A 15,981-nucleotide genomic window follows, 5' to 3' on the forward strand; every position below is an offset into this window, starting at 1 on the left:
CTCTGCCCCACACCTAGGACAACCAAGATCGATGGGAATGTTGCGTTTTTTTAGGTTTTCGCCAGTAGCAAGGCCTTGAGCGCAACATTTTCATAGAAAATACCTTATCTTGGGAAGAGTCTTGCAATTTCAAATTAGCTTCCAGACTTTAGGGGGAATCTCTTGCCATTCTTTCCTGCGGGAAGAAGAGGCCTCGGCTTCTGTTAGGATATCTCTTTGGTTAGATAGAAGGTGATACGCTGTTTTCACCAAGAAAATCCCATTTCGAGATCCTCCCCAAACAAGGCAATCCTCTCGAAGAATTAAATTGAGTCTGATCTTCAAAATTGCCTCACGATCGACCTGGCCAAAGAAAGCATTCAAAAGATCCATTCTCCAAGCTCTGTTAATAGGATCGATAAGGTCACTGACTTTCTGAAGATCACAAAGGAGAGGTTTAGGCCCTTGGATTTTAAAATTGGGATGAGAAGGTACCCAATTACTTCCCCAAATGTCGATCCTCTCTCCATCACCAATCCTCCATAGAAGACCATTCTCTAGCACTTTCCTGCCTGCCAATATGCTCCTCCAAACCCAAGAAGGACTACTACCAACTGGAGCTTTAAGAAAATCGCCATGGAGAAAGTAAATCGCCTACATAAATCGAGCCCAAAAAGAATCTTGGTTATCCCATTACCTCCAAGCTACCTTAGAAAGGAGAGCTCGGTTGTGAAGAATAGGGTCCCTAAACCCAAGCCCTCCCTTCTCTTTGGATCGACACAAACGGGTCCAAGAGATCCAGTGCATTTTCCTTTCCTGCTCCTTTTGGCCCCAGAAAAAATTTAACATAGCCTTTCGGACAGTATTATGATGAGAAGCAAGAAGGGTAAAGTGAGAGGCTGCAACGGTAGATAGAGAAGAAGCCACTGATTTAATCAAAATCTCTTTTCTTGCTGGTGATAGAAGTTGGTGTTTCCAACCTTGAACTCTTCTGTTAGTTTTATCGGCCAACTCTTTAAACACCTCTGATTTGGACACCCCAATTTCAGATGGCAACCCCAAGTATTTTGATGGCCCATTCCCATAAGGAATCTTAAGAGTACGGGAAATCCACCTTTTTAATCGATTGGGAGTGTTAGGGCTGAAGGTGAGACAAGATTTCTTAAGATTGATCTGTTGGCCACTGGCTTTGCAATACAGCTCCAAGCATGCAATAAGATGATCAACGTTATGCAGTTTAACCTCAGAAAACAAGAGACAGTCATCAGCAAATAGAAGGTGAGTGACTTCAGGGGCCCGATTCTTCACTTGGATGCCATGAATGAGATTGCCTTCTTCTGCTGCCCCAACAATAGAACTGAACACCTGAGAGCACAAGATGAAAAATAAAAGGGGATAGGGGATCTCCCTGCCGAATACCTCTAGTAGGAAAGAAGGACCCCCTCACTGCCCCATTCACCAACAAAGAGTACGAGACAGAAGTGATACATTCCATTACAATATTAACACATTGATTACAAAAGCCCAATCCGGTGAGTGCTTCTCTAATAAAATCGTTTCTAGCCTATCATAAGCCTTTTTCATATCAAGCTTAATGCTCATGTATCTCTTCTTTGATTTTTTTTCTATTCTTAATGTAATGAAAAAGTTCATGGGCAATAAAAATATTATCCGAGATCAGACGATCTGGGACAAAGGCAGATTGAAAAGGAGAAATAATACCACTGAGGCCCAATTTTAATCTATCAGCAAGAATTTTAGAGATTACCTTCACCACGACTCCACAAAGGCTGATGGGGCGAAATTGTTCTGCTTGCTCTGGAGATGGAGATTTTGGAATGAGGCAAATGAAAGTCTTGTTGAGGTCTCTCGGTAAGGAACCTGAACTGAAGAACTCAGTAACACAGTGATGAATATCCTCCTTAGTCAAATTCCATAATTTTTGAAAAAATAGAGGGGGAAATCCATCAGGTCCGGGGGATTTTAGGGGACCCATAGAAGATAGAGCTGCCGAAGTTTCCTCCATAGTAGGTGTGACACAAAGAGTTACGTTCAAGTCCTCCGACACCACCGGCTGAACATAGGAAAAGGCTTGATCGAGGCTACCCGTTTCCACTCCTTGAGAAGAAACTGCTTCTTTAAAGTGAGAGATAAGCTCCGAAAAGGACTTCATCTTCCGAAATGGTCCACTCGCCAGAGGCTTTCCTCAATTTAAGAATGCGATTCCGTTGCCGCCTTGTGATAGTTGATGCATGGAAAAAGGCCGAATTCTTGTCACCACTTTGAATCCAATCCACTCTTGATTTTTTATGCCACATCATTTCTTCTTTAGCTAGCTCCTCTTCTAACTCCCTTGAAATAGAATCAACCGAGTCCTGACAATAGTCACCTGGCAGCTGACTTTGCATTTGCTCCAACTTAGCCTTCAAGGCTTTAATTTTAGATTGAACATGCCCCAAAGTATCCTTATTCCACTTCTTCAAGGCAGTTTCACAATTCTTAGATTTAAGCATCACAGGAGGAACATTATCTTGGTAAGGAGTTGTAGTCCAAGCTTGACTCGCTACTTCTTTGCAACCAGGGTGCCGAAGCCACATAGCCTCAAATCTAAATGGGCGAGGACCACCCGATTTACCACCATCGGTGTCCACAAGGAGAGGATTATGGTCAGAGCAAAAGGCTGGGTGAATAAAAACTATGGCGTCAACGAATAAGGTTCTCCATTCGGGATTGGCTAGGGCCCGATCAAGTCTGATTCTGATATTCGAGTCACCCTTCCTCCTATTGGTCCAAGTGAACTTGGGACCATTTGAACCTAAATCCATGAGGCTGCACCGATCCATCATATCATGGAATTGATCCAAATCTCTCCCTCCCTGATGGTTACCCCTTGATTTCTCATGCCATCCCAAATAAGAATTAAAATCCCCTACACAAATCCAAGGTTCTCGCCTAGATTCGCCAAGAGATATAAGCCGATCCCACACAAGATGTCTCTGATTCCTGACGGGATCACCATAGACACAAGAAAGAAGAAACTTACTTCCTTGATTAGTTGAAACCATTGTGCCCAGAATTCTTTTGGATGCAAATATCACTTGAATCGAAATATGCTGCTGCCATAATATCGCCAATCCTCCCGAGGCCCCATTGGAATTCACAGTATAACAACCAAAAAACTTCAACCTTCTCTTCAGCTTCTCCATTCTATTTTCTTGGCTTTTGGTTTCTATTAAGAACAGAATATCAGGAGACTCTGAATTGGAGAGATTTCTTAAAGCTCGAACTGATCGAGGGCTCCCCAACCCTTGGCAGTTCCAGCTAATGATCTTCATGGCCACCCGTGGGACTGATAAACCCCAGTCTCCACGGGTCCCTTCGATAAAAAAGGCTCAGTAGTAATGTTATGTTGCCCAGCTTCCATGACTTCAACTGTTGGCCCATCGTTGATGCTCTCGACAGCCAGTTTCCTTCCAAGACGAGCCTTTTTAACCTTCCGAACAGCTCTGGTTGAATCTGATATATATAGGGAATGTCTACCTTTAGAAGTTTGGGGTGGGGCACGCTGGGTGCGATAAAGTTGGGTAGGAGTAGAGTTATGGGAAGGTTGCGGGGAAGGTATAGTGTATGGTATCTGTGGAACATTTGGAACATTTGGACTCTAGGTCACCCTGGTTCATCCATTTTATCTTCTTTGAAACATTTGGACTCTAATATTAATTTTCATAAGGATTGTTCATGTATTGTTTGCCCTATGGCAAAACAAACACGCTTACCATTTCCAAATAACTCTATTTCAACTACATCTATTTTTGATATGATACATCTTGACGTTTGGGGACCGTATAGAACTCCAACCTTATTCGGGGCACGTTATTTTCTAACCATTGTGGATGATTTTTCTAGAACAACTTGGGTTTATCTTATGCAGCACAAAGCTGAAGTTCCTTTGTTGATCCAATCTTTTTTTTCAATGGTTGCAACACAATTTGGCATCCAAATTAAAATCTTTCGGTCCGATCAAGGCACATAATTTTTAAACCACCCTACATTTCAACATCTACAAACCTTAGGGGTTCTCCACCAATACAGTTATGTTGGCACACCACAGCAAAATAGTGTGGCGGAACGCAAGCACCGCCACCTTCTCAATGTGGCTCGTGCTTTGCGCTTCCAAGCCCATTTACCCATTAAATTTTGGGGTGACTGCATCCTAACAGCCACCTATTTAATTAACCGTTTACCCACCTCTGTTTTACAAGGAAAAACCCCATATGAATTACTTTTTGGTAAACGGCCTTTTTTTTCCAACCTAAGGGTTTTTGGGTGCCTATGCTTCGCAAGAAACACTTCACCTGCTCATAAGTTTGATAAACGTGCCTCCCCGGGAGTTTTTATCGGTTACCCATTCGGGCAAAAGGGGTATCGTGTCTATGATCTTCAAATAGAAAAAATCATAATTTCTCGGGATGTCACATTTCATGAACATGTATTTCCTTTTGAAAAAATTTCAGATTCCACCGAGCAATCGGTGCGCCCTCTTCTACCCATTGGTAATGAGGAGGATGAGGCTCTAGCTCCATTAACCAACGAGCTACCTGTCCCACCTCCCATTGCGCCTTCTAGTCCACCATCACCACCACCCACCACCGACCCTTCACCACCTCCTGCTCCACCACCACCCCCAACCGTACCACCACTTGCACCAACAAATCCTAGACCGCAGCGGATTAGACTCAAGCCCAAACACCTCAATGATTATCAATGCTCGTTTACACACTCGCAATTGCCGTCTTCAACAACAGTCCAAGGTACCTCTCATCCACTTCATCCTTACTTACAATACAATCGTTTTTCCACAAAACATATTGCTTTCCTTTCCTCTTTGATTAGTACCACAGAACCTGTTACATTTACAGAGGCAATGAAATACCTGCAGTGGAGCAATGCAATGAAGGCAGAAATTTTGGCTCTCTTTGAAAATCAGACATGGTCCCTAGTCCCATTACCGCCTGGCAAGAAACCCATTGGATCAAAATGGGTGTACAAAATCAAACGGCGTTCTGATGGTTCAATCGAACGCTACAAGGCTCGCTTAGTGGCTAAGGGTTACAATCAAGTGGAAGGTATTGATTACATCGATACCTTTGTACCTGTCGCAAAACTAGTAACAGTTCGCACCCTCATTGCCTTAGCAGCTGTGAAAAGATGGGTCCTTCACCAAATGGACGTTCATAATGCATTTCTACATGGGGATCTCAACGAAGATGTCTATATGACACCCCCGGGCTATCGTCGAAAGGGGGAGACCCTTGTTTGCAAGCTCCAAAAATCTCTATATGGCTTGAAACAAGCGTCTCGACAATGGTTCTCCAAATTTTCAACGGCTCTACTCACATTTGGATTCTCCTAATCAAAGGCAGACAATTCCTTATTTATTTTGAACCAAGACACCAAAAGTGTCTACATTGTGCTCTACGTAGACGACATTATCATCACTGGCACAGATAGCACCTTGATCGACACAGTGAAAAACTTTCTCTTCAACAATTTTCACATCAAGGACCTTGGCCAGTTAAAATTCTTCTTGGGCATTGAAGTTGCCAGAGCACACCAAGGGATTTACCTCTCACAGCGGAAATATGCCTTAGACATCCTTCAAGACAGTGGTTTCACTGGAACTCGGCCAGCTGACACCCCTATGGAGCTCAACTTGCGTCTCACTGATTCCCAAGGAGAGCTCCTCACTGAACCTGCTTCTTATCGCAGGCTTGTTGGGCGATTAATATATCTCACAGTAACGAGACCAGATATCACTCACACTATCAATATTCTAAGCCAGTTCATGCATGCTCCTCGGCAACCCCATTTAGATGCCGCGCACAGGTTACTGCGGTTCTTGAAAGCCACCCCAAGCCAGGGAATTTTTTTCTCAGCCAATACCGAGCTCAATATTAGTGGTTACTGTGACTCGGACTGGGCAACTTGCCCCATGACCCGGTGATCCATGACGGGCTACTACATATTTCTTGGATCTGGCCCAATCTCTTGGAAGACCAAGAAACAAACCACTGTCTCACATAGTTCGGCGGAAGCAGAATATAGGGCCATGGCTGCTGCAACCTGCGAACTCACCTGGATATCCTATCTACTACATGATTTGGGCATTGTTCCTACCTCACCAATCCCATTATACTGTGACAATTAGGCGGCCATTCACATCGCCTCGAATCCCGTTTTTCATGAACGTACGAAGCATATCGAGATTGATTGCCATGTTATTCGTGACAAACTCCAACAAGGCTTTCTCCGTCCGGCAAAGATTGCAAGCTCCGCCCAAATTGCCGATCTCTTTACCAAATCACTTGGCCGGGAACAATTCAACGGTCTTGCTTCCAAGTTGGGCATTTGTAACCTACACGCTCCAACTTGAGGGGGAGTATTACCGTATGAATCTTCATAATCTGCTGAGTAGGATGATTGATTGTATATTCATTGTATAGCTTGATTCTAGGCTTGGGATAGTTGAGAATAACTTGATCTTAGGAATCATGTTGATTGTATATTATTGTATAGCTTGATCCTAGGACTATGTTGGGTATTTGAATTTTGTATCTCTTGTATATATGGATGCCTCCATATCAATAGAAGGTAACCATTTCCATTCAAATCCTTGTCTTTAGTATTTCCATATTATACAACTTTAATAAAAATAGTGTTTGGGAGACCATATAGACGAACCCACAGGGGCAACTCAGACTCTTTGATCTTAGTCAGCGAAATCTCCGGCGACTAAGGCCGCAAGATCAGTGGACGGGTACCAAGGGTCCAAGGGCCCTCATCCAGTATCTGCCGACTAAGATCATTTCCTTGAAAATCAAACACAAAAATACCACTCTCTAAACCAAAAACCTCAACGCCACCAACGTGCCCCCACTTCTCTTTCACAAAGCCTTGTACAGTAGTAAACGATGGTCTAGGGCCGAAGACATACCCAATTAACGCTGCATCCCATTTATCTTTCTCTTCCTCTAACTCTTCGGCAGGATAAAATGCAACCCTTCTGCCATTAACTACTGCTGGCTCAAAGTAGGGCAGAGAACCTGCACCTCACGTACCTTAAAACCGCGAAAAAGATTAACCCAAAAACGTTGGCCACCACTGCGTAGCCCATTACCATCTACAGATATTGGGCCTGGTCCGCCATTAACCACCGATGAAGAAGCCCAGGCGAGCATAAACATAAAAAGTAAAACTTCAAAGAAGTTAACTTTCCCCCCCCCCCCCTCTTTTTCAATATATCTGACAAAGATTTTTTGTTTTCTCGGGTGACGTAAAACCAAACACTGACAGCTCGATCAGTGACTGTGCACAGATTTTATGCAGCACACGTTTACACAAAAACACCAATTTCAAATTTTATTTTGCTTTGAAATTTTTCTGTTTTTTTCTTTTTCTTTTTCTCCCGCTAACCTTTAAATACCCTAAACTATAATTTGAATTCCTATAATTTGAATTCGTTGAAGTGAGATTTCCATATCTGTCTCCCGCTCGTTCTCTCCGTCGTCTCTTTCTCCTCTCTGCTCTTTCTCTCCCGCTCCTTCTCTCCTTCATCTCCTTCTCCTCCTGAAGTCATGGTTTCTCCGGCACGTTCTGCGGCTGGTGAAGAAAGTAGAGAAGCTTATCGTTCTTTTCAATTGTACGATGCTGATCCTGATCCAGGCCTGGACTATAATCCTCTCTCTCCTCCACCTCGTGCTCCTCCTGCTCCTGGTGTGTTGGGGATCTTCATATCCTTCGTAACATCAATGATCTGCGGTAAGAACGATGTATTTTAAATGTTTCCTCTTTATTTTTGCTAATTCGGGAATCTAAAATAAAATTTTTTTTTTTTTCTCCAGGACGAGGCACTGATGACCTCTTGTACAACCAGAGGGCCGATCAGATCCAATCTTTGACTGAAGAAGAGAGAGAGGTTGAGTTGCTGAGTCGTAAGGATGAAATACTCGCAAAAAAAAAATTAAAATATTCAGCTTTGTTAATGAACGTGATAGTCATGGTGGGAGAGATTATTGGAGGGCTTCAAATCAGATCATTGGCTGTGCTGGCCTCTACCGCTCTGTCGATCCTCACTGTTCATCCTCTCTTGATGGTGATGCTCAGTGAGAGGAGTGGTACTGTGGGAGCATATCTTATATTCATGGGCGTTATTGTAGTTATTCCTGTTTTGGTCATCTACATATCATTCTTCGTCGCCCTGAAGGCTGTTGGAGTAATACTGGGACAGGTACAGAGCAATTAGTCCTGTTTGAACTTTGAATAAGCTTTATTTTTCCTCTGTCTTCCACTAGTCTCAATTGGTTCATTTTCTCTTATAATTATACTCATGATTCTGCTATAAATGTTGTACTTTAGATATGTGGTCACAATGCAATTCGATAAAGTATTCTTGTACTTTAGATAATAAGGTTTGCTATTGTCTTTTGAGGATTAAGATTTATAGATAAACCTTTTTCATTCCTAAAATATAAACACAATGAATGGGAAATGACTCATAAAGGTATCTTTCTTCTCTTCCTTTTGAGGACCTATACTGACAAACTTTGCAGTTTTTCTGAATTTCCTCACTTTTCTTATTATCTCGAAAGGATCAGCATCTCCAGTTACAGACACTGTGCTTTTGGAAGTGTCAAGGACGATAGAATTTATGCAATTAACTTCATCACCTTCTTCTTGCACTTTGAACATAACAGTTCCACTGACACTATTGTTTTCTGCAAAAGTTTCACTGAGGACATTCATCACTGCTATCGGGTTGAATCTCGGCAGTCTTAGAACCTCCACTATTAGCAAAATATGATGGTCCATTATTCATCTTCTCCATTTGAGTGTAGCAGCTCACTATATGCTGATCCAATTCATAGTAGTAAACCATCTTCTCCAAGGGTTTCATATCCAGATCAATGAAATACACCTTGTATTCAAAGCTTTGGTTTGTAGACTCCAGGCATACATGTGGGGACCCTGGATCCCCATTTTCCCTCGGTCTAAAGCTGATCATTAGACTACAATCCTTTGCAGTTGTAGCCATCAAATAATCCCGCACAATCTTCAGGCTTTCTTCCAATGAAATAGAATGCAGAGATAAACATATGCGTGAGAATTCGTCGTCACCCAAATCTCTACATACCTTGCAAGGTTGAGAAACAATGTTGTAGTATGCATGTATAGCCCCTTCTATGTCAAGCAGATCAAGCTTCTGTGCTTCCGAAAGCCGGTCCAACACTCCTGATCTGAAAATTGTCTCTGATACAAGCTGTAGAAAACTTGCTGTACGCAAACCATTGTCCACCTGAATAAGACCCTCACTCGAATCTTCAAGTGCCTCACTACCCACGAAATTAGTATTGTCAGTGCCACCTCCCAATCCCCCAAAAATCAGAGAACCATTTCGGAATATGCGAAAATTGTTCTGTGGTGTGACAAACAGAGCCTTGATAGCCTTATGTATTCTTTCACTGGATCCAGAGAACAGATCTAGTGGATCATACTCACTAATCTGTGAAATCTGAGATACAATTTGAAACAAGTCTCTCCTTGATGAAGCTTCAGGACTTGGTGCATTCTGAAACGAGTTATACTCCTTTTAATAGCATTTCCTTCAGCTATGAATCTTGAACATGGAATAAATCCACATTTGGGCTTTATTTCAACTGATATGCAAGGACTCTCTTTAAGAGCACCTCAGGGTTATCCTTCTTTGGACATAATTAAAGTTAAATAATTTGATAATAGAGAGAAATATCAAACCCGAATCACCTCATAAGAGCACGATTAGAGGAACAAAAACAAAAAAAATAAACAAGTAGGCCTACAGACAATAAAAATGAAAGGAAAATTTGTTCTCGAGTCCTGGTGGAATCGAACCACCATCCCATGGGTGTAATCCCACGTGCTCTTCCGTTTGAGCTAAAGACTCACCTATTTTAATGATTGAGACAACAACCATTTTGGAAAATCCATTTCTTCATTGAAAATTGTGTTCAAGCTATTGTTTTCCCTTTTTCTTCATTCAAATCAGTACTAATTGTGGTGTTCAGATTGACAAAAGGGTTCAAGTTATTGATTTCTCTTTTTCTAGTGTAGGTGTGTATTAAGTAATTACAAGGGAGTGGGTACCTTTGACTCCTGTTTAGGTTTGCCTCTCACTTACTTTTATTAAATAAATATGCATATGCCTCATTAATTTTATTTACCAAGATGATAATGATTCAGTGTGAAGTGGGAGCAGAGTACACAATGTTCTTCAAATGTCATGCGTGACACAACCCTCCCAGTTAAGGGTCACAACTATAACAGAACCATTTGGAGCAACATGGTAACAACAATATCCAAAAGCTGCACTTCAATATTTCAGACACTAAACATTAATAGTAGAAATACTAATGTAACTCATTAGAGCACACCAACACTTACTCCAAGGACACACTCCAAGGACAACACACCAACACTATCTAGTAGAACGGAAAAAACATACGCTGAAGATGGCAAACAAGCTAATAGAAGGGGGGATTCCGGTGTCTCAAATCATTCTTCCTCTGACTCGGATTCTGCTCTGGAGCCACTCGATGAAAGGTTTCACATTCTTTCAGATATGTGACTTCGTACTGCCTCCAGCCAAGCCTTCCTGATACCACTGCACTATAGTTTCTTCCTCCAGAACATCGCTGCCGTACAGTGCCTTGAGAGCCAAGGCCAACACTTTCACAACTTCAGGGCTAGACTTTCCACAGAAATCCTCAATTGCCCACAGCAGAAACATTTGCGATCCTGCACCTGTGGCAGCAGCAAGGTAACTCTTCTTCTTGGCCACCTCTTTGCCAAATCCTTTCCCAACACCTTCAAACAGGGCCTCAAACAGAGCATTCATGACCTCTTGGGGTGTGCCAGACAGGGAGCCTAATCTGGACTGCAGCTGGCTCACAGTGCATCCTTTCTTCAGACTCACTCTGATCTCCTCAACAAGCCTCTCTTGGGTACTCCCAACAGTTGTCCCATTCTCATTTCCTTTGTGCCCAGCTTTTGCTTCTGATTCTGGCGTGCCATTCTTGCTAGCAACTTCTGTTTTCTTTGCTATTGGGTTTGTCCCTCACTCAACTATCAAAGATCCACTTTATCTGACTCCTCTATAGGTTTGTTTCTCACTAACATTGTGACCATGACTCTCCAGCAGCATGCTATATTGGAGATTCCCTAATTGACTCGATTACTAAAGAAAATAATGAAAATAAAACCCCCAAGTGTGAATGCTACCTCCTCCATTGCCCAATTTTTTTATTTTTTTTTTGTGAAGGGGCATTTATTCAGAGGGAAAGAAGAAGATTAGGCATTAGCACAAACTGGCAGAAAGTAATATGGTCATAGCAGATACAATTTAGTCATAACCCACACTTTAGCCGCAAGACATGAGGAGGTTCATGCTTTAATAGAATAGCAATATGTCACAAACCAAAATCCCCAATAGCAAAATATTATATTCGCAAGGAGACATACTACTTATAAACAAGAAACTTTATGAAGCTCTTAAGCATAAAAAATGGTAGATTATAAGGAACAGGTCAATACCAGAGAATGCTTAGTACAAAGCTGAAAACATACAGTGGATAAAACCAAAATATCTGCAAGGGAAACACCAAAACAAAATACTCAGAGTCAACTGGATTATTTATGACAAATAAATATGAATGGAATCCACAAAGAAATAAAGACTAGTAATACAGCACAAACTAGACTTTAAGCAGATGATGCCAGAACAAGCTATAAGAAGGAAATAAGAAGACGGTCTCAGAGAAAATAACTAGGAGAAAAGACAATAAAAATAACAGCAGATAAAATGTATCAAATATCTACATCAGGAAAGAGGCCAATGATATAACTTAGGCTCACTGCACGTGACTTTTAGCCAAAACATATGATAAATCATAAGTAGACTTTAGCATCTAATGGGATGAGATGTTCAATCTGGTAGCAAAGGCTTGTAGATTCAACAATGAATCTCCACATACCACCACTGAGGTTGGGGGACCGATAATGGAAATAAAAGAGAAGCGAATCCAAAATATGCATAAAATATTATAGACAATACTTCACTCTGAAGTCTTAATGTCATAACTGCTAGGTGGGTACAGCGGTACTCAACGGTAAAAATATTAGAAATGCATAATCATCAATTATTGTACCAATCTCCAGACAGGATATGGAAGTTAACCAATAAGACACATAAAGGTACAACACAATAATACAGGCCCATGTCTGGGGTAAACATATAAAAGACATCTATAAGGAAATCAATTGCAAAAGAAAAAGCTTAATTATATAGATAATCTGCATACTCACATAGGAAAGCTGAATAAGTCCCGAGCGTAAGATGGAATAAAGTTTTACTACACCAGCAAAGGAACATTGATCGTCTGAACCAAAATTTGGGCATCGATTTGGTATCCATCCTAGAGTTGGAATGACAACTGAATTTATAACAAACATGCTGCAATAGTGAAAAGATTCATAAATTTTAAAATATGTGTCCAAGCTGAAATGAGATATTTTGACATGCAAGAAATTCTACACATCAACCGGATACTGGTCCAAGAATATAAACAAGCTTCTCACTAGGGGGAATTGGGAAATAAAAAAAATAAAAAAATTTGAATAAAAGCAAAACAGAAACTATAGAGAAGGTACATAGAAGTAAAGTAGTAAAGTGGGCTGTTCAGCTCATTTACATTGTGCAAGTTAAAAAAGACAAAATGGATCCATAGAGGAAATACAACGAAAAGTTTAAGCAAAATCTGCTAGACGCCCCAGCTGTTGACCACTGGAATTTGAACTACAATTTTAAGACTCAGAGCCCAATTTTGAGCCACCTGGATGAGCCATAGTTAATCCAACTACTATAAAAATTGGACATTGAGGATTCTTGTCCAATTATTTTGGGTAAAGTATTATGCCAAGCAAACAACGCAACACATTTCCCATCCTTACCCTAGACTTGAATTGGCAGTCAAAGTTGCAGGGAAGTGGTCCAAAGAGAATGCACTAAAATTCTTTGCACCCAACTGTGAAGATTATTTGAGTCAACTTAGAATTGGTTAAACTGTGTTGGAATAATTTGTAGGACCCTTCAAACCAAGTGCACTGAAAATGCGTTCCCAAAATCTAGTCCTAACAATGGAATGCAGATCTTCCTTAGACAGAAAGAACTCAAGTCAGTAATAAAGAATATTCTGAAGGGAATTACAATGTAAAACACAAACTTGTGACAGTGTCAACCCAATAACAAGGAGAAAAGAGTAAAAGAAAACCGCTGGAACTGAAAAGATGCAAAATTGAAAAACCAACAGAGAGAGCGAGTAGATTACCTTCCTAAGAAAATCAAGCCATTCAATAGAAAACACTGCCCGATTCGGATCAGGAGCATCCTCGACCTGTGAAAAGAAAAGTTTTGACCATAATTGTTAATATAATTAAAAAAAAAGAATTAGAATTAGAAAGTAGAGGTAAAAGGGTGAACCTGAAACAGAGGAAGACGACCCTGTGAAGACAACATGCCTCCCTGAAACCATCAATCCTCTGTAACACGGCTTGCTTGACCTGTGGTCTCAGAGAATCCATCTTCAGTGCCATAATTGTTTACAAGAGAGAGAGCATACCTGCCAGGGGAGTTGAACCTCAGGGCTACTAAGGGAAAAACGAATTTATAAATAAAGAGAATGAAGAAGTAGAAGAAGAATACCTGAGCTGCTCTTCCTCCATGCTGTCTACATGTTTATCCCCAGTGCAGCGGCCTTCCTCGTCTTTTTTATCAAAAAAACAAAAAAAAGCCTTCCTCGTCTTATTGTGGTGAAGCCTGAAATTGGAAAATTATCGCCCCCAGTCTGGGGCGGTCAAGTTCGCATCATGAGGTTGGGGCACCGCCCATGTGTGCATAGTGGGCCCCACCGTGCACAGATGGGTGGTGTCCAACCGCACGATGGCACTTGACCGCCCCCAGTACTGAGGCAATAAAGATCCCCTGAAATTTGCCATAAAATTGATCTTGCGAGTGAGAAACATTCAAAACTCAGAATATACCTAGGAGAAGCTTCGTTCTAACAACTAGGACAGAGCTTCATTTGAAGCTTGATGGCAGAGCGATGGAGGTTGGAGCTTGATGGTAGATCTGAGAGCGATGGAGGTTCGATCCCTGTCGCTTTTTTCGTGAGAGCTAGATAGGTTGGAGCTTGAGAGTATTGAGAGTGGTTAGGTCGAGGCAACATTTGAGAGTTTTATTAGGCACATTTTTAGCATCTAATACTTCCAATATTCTCCTGTTTGGAATGCCATTTGGTTATCTCAAGATTTTTTAGCTTAATTGAGCTTATTCTCTTTTGATAGCTGCCCCATTGAGATTGAATATAGATGCAGTTATCCTCTTTGAATTGCAATGATGTAAAATCATTTATTTTAGCACCATTCTATTTATAAACTATGGAATAAATGTATTGGATTAACTAAACGTTTTATACTTCATTCTAATATTGTATTCTTCTATTTTTTCAAATAATGATTTTTGTAGGTTCCTGTGTTGGACGGCGGAAACCCAAAAGAGGTTTTCGCAATTTTGATTGCACTCAAGGCAACGAAACTGGTGTTGTTGTATCCGATTCATCTAGTAAGTACAGAGATCCATATGTTGTATGCGGATACGATTCTGGATGTGGTGTTGGATGTGTTTGGTTTGATATGTGGTGGAGTGGCCAAGCTAGCGAAGATCCGTATTATAGATCCTATTAGTTGTTTAGTGGTAAGTGTTTTTATAATTTTTAAATCTGCATTTCTTTAATACTAATAACAACTTTTTTTAATACTAATAATGGCTATTTTTTTTATGACAGAGTATTGGAATCGCCTTGATTAAGTACTTTGAGGTGTTGAAGCAGTTTGCATCGCAAGAAATTGCATCAGAGGCACTGGTACGCTTGATAAGCCTTCAATGCATGGCTAATCTTGGCGTCCGAAGAACGGACAATATACAATATTTTCGTTTTGGGTTGATTAAAGTTGTGAATCTCAACATTTACTTTGACGGTGATATTTCGCTAGCTGTTGCAAAAGAAAGGTGTCGATTGATTCAGTACAGATTGGAGATGATGGAGGGTATCGACCGGGTTCTCTTCGATATCATAACTGAACAAGATAGATAGATTTAGAAATAGATACCGAAATGACTTGTGGGTTTTTTTGTAAAACACAAATTATACGTGTTTTGGTATCTTATCGGTATTAAATACCGGTCAATACCGTTATGCATCATTGATACCTTGAATTTTGCTACCACAACCATCGACGTCGAAGGACCGTCAATATATTTTTTTGCAGGATTCTGCCTAATATTCTTTCTTCTCCAAAGCCTATGAAGCTGACGGCTCAACGCCTCAACCCTCAAAGGCGAAACCAAACAAATAGTATTTGCAATAGAAACCTCTCTCAAAGAGGAAGCCACGAAAGTAGTTAGGATGAATCAAGTATTTTTACTTCGGTTTCAAAAACAAAAAAAATTTATTCCATTTCAACGGCTCTTACATGTAATCAGTGGAACAAACCCAATCCATTCAGTAGAATCTTTTTCACTTTCATCAAAATACAGTGGCCAAGTCTTATATAATAATAAGACCAATAAAAAGCTGTATAGGTTGTAACGTCTCTTGTCAACCATCTCTTCTACATTCTGTTCACCTTAAAATTAGGGATAGGTTGTGTAATTTCATGTTGGACTTTTAGGGGATATATATATATATATATATATATTTTGATAAGACTTTTAAGGGATTCAAATTGTATACAATGTGAGTATATTGGTATATGAAAAACTTGTCCTTCCTTATATGCAAAATTTCCAATATTCCTTTTAACCAAAAAAAAACCAAAAAAAACAATCCCCAGTTCTTACCTCCCAGACTTTTG

General features: G+C 40.7%; 1 protein-coding gene and 1 pseudogene across 1 annotated transcript; both read right to left on the reverse strand.

Moving 5' to 3' along the window:
* Positions 1-8,546: 8,546 nt before the first annotated feature.
* LOC122647835 lies at positions 8,547-9,723 on the reverse strand (annotated as a pseudogene).
* Positions 9,724-12,297: 2,574 nt separating this feature from the next.
* On the reverse strand, positions 12,298-13,676 carry LOC122647834 (protein EI24 homolog). The gene is made up of 3 exons (XM_043841135.1): positions 13,550-13,676; positions 13,398-13,463; positions 12,298-12,523 (listed from the first exon to the last, which is right to left on the reverse strand). Exons 1-3 carry the CDS (start codon positions 13,660-13,662, stop codon positions 12,316-12,318), a joined length of 387 nt encoding a protein of 128 aa, XP_043697070.1. The 5' UTR covers positions 13,663-13,676; the 3' UTR covers positions 12,298-12,315.
* Between the last annotated feature and the right edge of the window lie 2,305 nt (positions 13,677-15,981).

This window comes from Telopea speciosissima, unplaced genomic scaffold, assembly GCF_018873765.1.
Source record: "Telopea speciosissima isolate NSW1024214 ecotype Mountain lineage unplaced genomic scaffold, Tspe_v1 Tspe_v1.0196, whole genome shotgun sequence".
Taxonomy (NCBI): Eukaryota; Viridiplantae; Streptophyta; class Magnoliopsida; order Proteales; family Proteaceae; genus Telopea; species Telopea speciosissima.

What these genes read in the sequence shown, in the direction of transcription:
- LOC122647834 (XM_043841135.1), bottom strand. Translation starts at nt 13,662, where the DNA reads ATGGCACTGAAGATGGATTCTCTGAGACCACAGGTCAAGCAAGCCGTG. An exon ending in GTCGTCTTCCTCTGTTTCAG is followed by an intron (nt 13,464 to 13,549) that starts GTTCACCCTTTT and finishes TTCTTTTCACAG; the next exon opens with GTCGAGGATGCTCCTGATCC. An exon ending in GGCTTGATTTTCTTAGGAAG is followed by an intron (nt 12,524 to 13,397) that starts GTAATCTACTCG and finishes TCACTATTGCAG; the next exon opens with CATGTTTGTTATAAATTCAG.